General features: G+C 42.4%; 1 protein-coding gene across 1 annotated transcript; it reads left to right on the top strand.

The window, feature by feature from the left end:
* Positions 1-3,039: 3,039 nt before the first annotated feature.
* On the top strand, positions 3,040-4,005 carry LOC107122803 (olfactory receptor 14A16-like). Its single transcript, XM_015425944.1, has one exon. It carries the CDS (start codon positions 3,040-3,042, stop codon positions 4,003-4,005), a length of 966 nt encoding a protein of 321 aa, XP_015281430.1.
* The last annotated feature ends 1,580 nt before the right edge of the window (positions 4,006-5,585 follow it).

Below are 5,585 nucleotides of genomic sequence, written 5' to 3'. Positions count from 1 at the left end.
AGAGGAATTGAGGAATCCTGAGAGGTAAATTAAACATGACTGTGTACTGTTGGCTACAACCATGTCAGAGAAATTTTAAAAAGTTATGAAGGCCTGATCCTGTTTTTGCCTACAGTGCAGACTCACCCCCCACCCACCACCACTTGTTTGGGAGTCCAATGGTACCTTAAAAGGTAAAGGTAAAGGTTCCCTTTCTCGAAAGCCAGTCGAATCCGACTCTAGGGTTGCGGTGCTCATCTCCGTTTCAAAGCCAAAGAGCCAGCGCTGTCCGAAGACATTTCCGTGGTCATGTGGCTGGCATGACTAAACACCAAGGTGCACGGAACGCTGTTACCTTCCCACCGAAGTGGTACCTATTTATCTACTTGCAATTTCTTGCTTTCGAACTGCTAGGTTGGCAGGAGCTGGAACTAGAGACAGGAGCTCACTCCGTCATGCGGCACACTCGGGTCTTGAACTGCTGATCTACTGACCTTCCACAGCCTGCCGTTCAGCATCTTAACCACTTGAGCCACCACAGCTCCGTAATGGTACCTTAAAGACCACCAAAACTTTATTCAAAGTGTGAGCTTTTCTGTGCATGCACACTTTATTAGACAATGAAATGGAATTACATATCATAGCTGTATAGATAGGAATGCCATCTGTATGATAGCAAAAACTCTTCTGCTAGCACTTATGAACTGTTATAGAAATTTTATGGTATCTGAATGTTAGTATACTTTCATTTGTGTATGCCGCCCTGAACCTGCTTAGGTGGGAAGGGCGGGATACAAATTTGAATAAATAAATAAATAATGTCTCGTCAGCTTAGCATGCAAAATAATGAAGATTTTTTTTAACAGACCAACAGAGTGACCCAGCACACCAAAGCTCACACCTGGAATAAAACTTCGTTTGTCTTAAAGATGCCATTGGACTCTAACTTGGTTAAATAAAATGACTAAGAGTTTGGTGATGCGGCTCAGCACCAACAGAGTCCCTCCACCCCACCCCGCCTACCATGCAGCCATTAAGCAGCTAGCTTTTCACTTTCAGATGCCTCCAAGTGCCCATCATTATCCTACCAATATGCCTGCCATCTGCACTATTTTTGCCAACCTTGGTACATCCTAACAAGTCAAAAGACCATGTCTGTTTACTGTGACATTCGTCATGCACTTTAGGCAATTTGGGGAAAATCTGGGAACATCCAGTCTGGACCTTACATGGTAACTAGCTACTCCTTCATTACAAGTAATTACAGCAGGAAGGTGGAGAAGAAGCTGCAAACGCAGTGGTCACCAGAGGTGTATCTAACTTCACTCCTTTAATCTCTTGCTATCAGCTGGCCTGTTGGCATCTTATTCCCAGAAGTGCCTTTCATCCCAGCTCTTGTGCTCCATTTTGAACACGAATTTGGACAAAAGGTAGAGCAGCCTAGCTTATGCAGTCGGAAATGACATCATGAACACAGATGAGAACTAGGACTCTATTTCCCTCACTCATTCTCTCAGACACACACTCAGATAAAATATCACCAAGCCCATTCTTGTAATTCTTTTTTGCTTCTCTTCTTGTTTCTCCCTCCTCCTTCTGCCCTCAATGTTTCTTTGTGTCTCATTTTGGGGTTTTCCAATCTCATTGGATCAATAAATGTAATACCTGGATGGCATATGAGCAGCTGGGGCCACGGTGACTCAGAGGTTAAGAGACTGAGCTGCAGACCGGAAGGTCAGTAGTTCAGCAGTTCAAAATCCTAGTGCTGTGTGAGGGAATGAGCTCCCTTCTCTGGCCCCAGCTCTTGCCAACCTAGCAGTTCAAAAGCAAGAAATTGCAGGTATACAAATAGGTACTGCTTCGGTGGGAAGGTAGCAGTGTTCTGTGTGCCTCGACGTTTAGTCATGCTGGCCACATGACCACTGAAATGTCTTTGGATGGTGCTGACTCTTGGGCTTGGAAATGGAGATGAGCACTGCTCCCTAAAGTCAGATACGACTAGCTTTCAAGCAAGGGAAACCATTACCTTTTAGCTTTATGGTCACCCTGAAGTCTAAGTCTCAAGATCATGGGAACAGCATGGTCAAAAGGCACATACGTAAAGTAATCGGGAACTGAGTGAGAGTGAGTGAAACAGCCAGCTGGATGCCACCTCCAGTCATAAGAACATAAGAAAAGCCCTGCTGGATTAGACCAATGGTCCATCTAGTCCAGCATCCTGTCTCACACAATTGCCAACTAGTTCCTCTGGATGGCCAACAACAGGGCATAGAGGCCATTGCCCTGATGTTGCTTCCTGGCTCCGAGATTCAGGGCATTTGAGTCAGATAACAGTACTGAAAGCACCCAAGGTTGCGAGGGAAGATTCATCTTCATAAGAATAGGAAAAATATAAATGCCTCTAACTTGAGTCCAATGGGGACAGTGAAACATCAGATGGTCTAAGGTTTCAATTTCTCCAGAATTGCACAGACAAAGGTGATCTGAGTAGGGTAGGCCTCCAAATCTTCCCAAAGTTACCATCGTTGGAAATGCATTTAAGCGGGCCAGCATAAAGGTGCGGCGGTGAGATGGAATTGGTAGCGTTGAATAAAAAGCTTCTGACAAGTTAATATGACATAGCACATGAACAATGTTCTGCTGATATAATGTCCCAACCCTGGTACTGTCTAATTTCGAGAGCTGCATCTGTCCAAATAGACTCCTTGGAGGAGGCAAATTGTGGACTGAGAATTTGAAAGCTATCCATTGCCCTTCTTCCATCTTCCATGCATGGGTCATCTCTGTATGTACAACAGGTATGCATGTGGAAGGTGTCACCATGTAGGATGCCTCCACAGTATATGGTGTAATACAGACTGAGTATGCATACCCGACGTTCATGCATTTTTATGTACAATGTGTGATGGTTGATGGGACAAAACAGCAGGAAGACGGGACAGGAAAGCAGGAATAATCTTGGTCCCCTCTCTGTTTTACCACCATTTAGGACGTTATTCAATTAAAACGACTTCTCTTTTTTCATTCTACAGGTAGCTCACATCTTGATACTGAGGCATAATGTCTAATCTTTCCTCCACATCTGAATTTCTGCTCCTGGAACTCTCAAATGTCCCAGAACTACAGTTTTTGCACTTCTTTGTGTTCCTCGCAGTATACTTGATTGCAGTAACTGGCAACCTTATAATAATCCTTTCAGTAGTCCTTGATCATCAACTGCACACTCCCATGTACTTTTTCCTTGTGAACTTGGCCATTCTGGACCTTGGCTCAGTTTCCGTAGCAATGCCAAAATCTATGGCCAACTCCCTCTTGCATAGCAGGTCGATTTCTTATTCTGGATGTGTAGCCCAGGTATTCTTTCTCTTCTTCTTTGGAGGTTCAGACTTTGCCATCCTCATGGCAATGTCCTATGACCGCTATGTTGCCATCTGTAAACCACTGCAATATGAAACAATTATGCACAGAGGAGTCTGCATGCAGATGGCAGGAGGTGCATGGATAAGTGGTGTAATTTATGGCATATTGCATACGGCTGGCACTTTTGCCATCACCTTCTGTTCCAATATGGTCAATCAGTTCTTTTGTGAGACCCCACAGTTACTAAAACTTTCCTGCTCTGACCTATACTTAGTTGAAATTGGCCTCCTTATTCTTAGTTTTGTCATAGTGCTTGGATGCTTTATCTTCATGGTTTTAACGTACATGGAGATCATTACAACAGTGCTCAGAATCCCTTCTGTGCACGGTAGGAAAAAAGCCCTCTCCACTTGCCTTCCCCACCTCACTGTGGTGTCTCTGCTTGTTTTCACTGGAATGTTTGCCTATGTGAGGCCTCCCGGTAACACTTCTTCTGAGATGAATGTAATTTGTGCTGTGATTTATGCTATATTACCTCCATTGCTGAATCCATTCATCTATAGCATGAGAAACAAAGAAATCAAGACTGCATTGCTAAAGCTCACTGATTTTGGACATTTTCCCCAAACCAGCTCCAGTAAAATTCTTCTAGTAAAACCAGGCTGAACTGTCTTCTCTAGTTTATTTTATTCATTATTTTTGTACCTATATGGCCAGGGGCCTGCATATCTTCAAGACCACCTCTCCCCTTATGAGCCCCAGAGAACTTTATGACCAGCAAATCAGCACATCAGCACCTTCTGATTGTCCCTGACCCAGGGACATCCATCTTGCTGCAGCTAGGGCCAGGGCTTTTTTGGCCCTGGCCTCTACCTGGTGGAATTAGCTCCCATAGGAGATCAAAGCCCTGCAGGATCTTTTAAAGTTCTGCAGGGCCTGTAAGATGGAGCTCTTCCACCAGGCTTTTAGCTGACGCAGCAGGCGTCTGCAGTCTATTGTGCCTCCCCTCCAGTGGATCAGATGTGTCATCATTCATAACCCAAACTGTAGTAGACCTTACCTCTTGAGGCGCTGGTTCGAAATACAGGAATTAGTAGTAGCTGTATTTTAACTGAAGCATTTTAATTGTTGTGTATTTTAATTGTCACTGTTTGTATATTATTTATGATGGAACCTGCTCTGAGCCTGCTATGCAGGGAGGGTGGGATACTAATCTAATAAAATAAATATAAATAAATACCTTGGGCATGCCCTCTTTGCTTGCCTTCCTTATGTACTGTGTTGTCTCTGCTTATTTCCATTGCAATGTTTGTTTATGTAAGGCCTCCTGCTAACACATCATCTGATCTCAATACTTCTAATATGGACCTCCTGATGGCACCTGGTATTTTTGGCCACTGTGTGACAGAGTGTTGGACTGGATGGGCCTTTGGCCTGATTCAACATTGGCGTCTCTTATGGTCTTATGAGAGAGTCTGGCAAAGCAAGCTACAACACTGCAGCAGAAGTGGAAGAAGTAGCAGGAGGCAGCCAGTTCCAGTGTGGGCCTTATAGAAGTCCTCTGGGGGCTTGATCCAGCCCATGGGATGCATGTTTGACACCCCCACTACCCATCATTCTTTTTTAGTATTTTCAGTCTTGTTTATAAGCACTGCAGTATATAAGAAACATTAATTCTGTCTGCCACACAAAGTGCTTCCTCAGCTTAATTACACATTCTCTGTATCTTTCATTTTTGTTATTGTAGATTTTGCTATACTAGGAAAAAATCCATACAAAATAATTGTTATTGAATAATCATTTCTTGAAGTGAGAAAGGATATTAGGAAAAGAAATATTTAATAATGAGTGGTGTTGGGTTTGGAAAATTAATTTTGGCAGATTGTAAAGTTCCCCAAAAAATATTATTTTGGTTGATAAAAGTTTGAGATGTGAATGTACTAATGTGGTTTTAGACCATATTTTGGGGACTGTGGTAAGATTCAGAAGTTCTGGGGTTCAAAACTGAATTCAATATATAATAATCTCAAGAGACAATATCCCTCAAAATACTTATATGGTTTTTACTATGTTTTCTTAAAAACACAGTCCCTGATGTCGATCTGGAAGAATTAATTTCTGTGTGAATATGCATATCATTTTATTGGAAATGTATACATGTATATATTATATCATAATGGCTGTATAAAATTTGGAATCATATATATATGATTATATATAAAAGCTTGTCATATATATATATATAT

This window comes from Gekko japonicus, unplaced genomic scaffold, assembly GCF_001447785.1.
Source record: "Gekko japonicus isolate JY-2015 unplaced genomic scaffold, Gekko_japonicus_V1.1 scaffold3414, whole genome shotgun sequence".
Taxonomy (NCBI): domain Eukaryota; kingdom Metazoa; phylum Chordata; class Lepidosauria; order Squamata; family Gekkonidae; genus Gekko; species Gekko japonicus.
The sequence above is the reverse complement of the archived record's forward strand: the minus strand, read 5'-3'. Positions and strand labels throughout refer to the sequence as shown.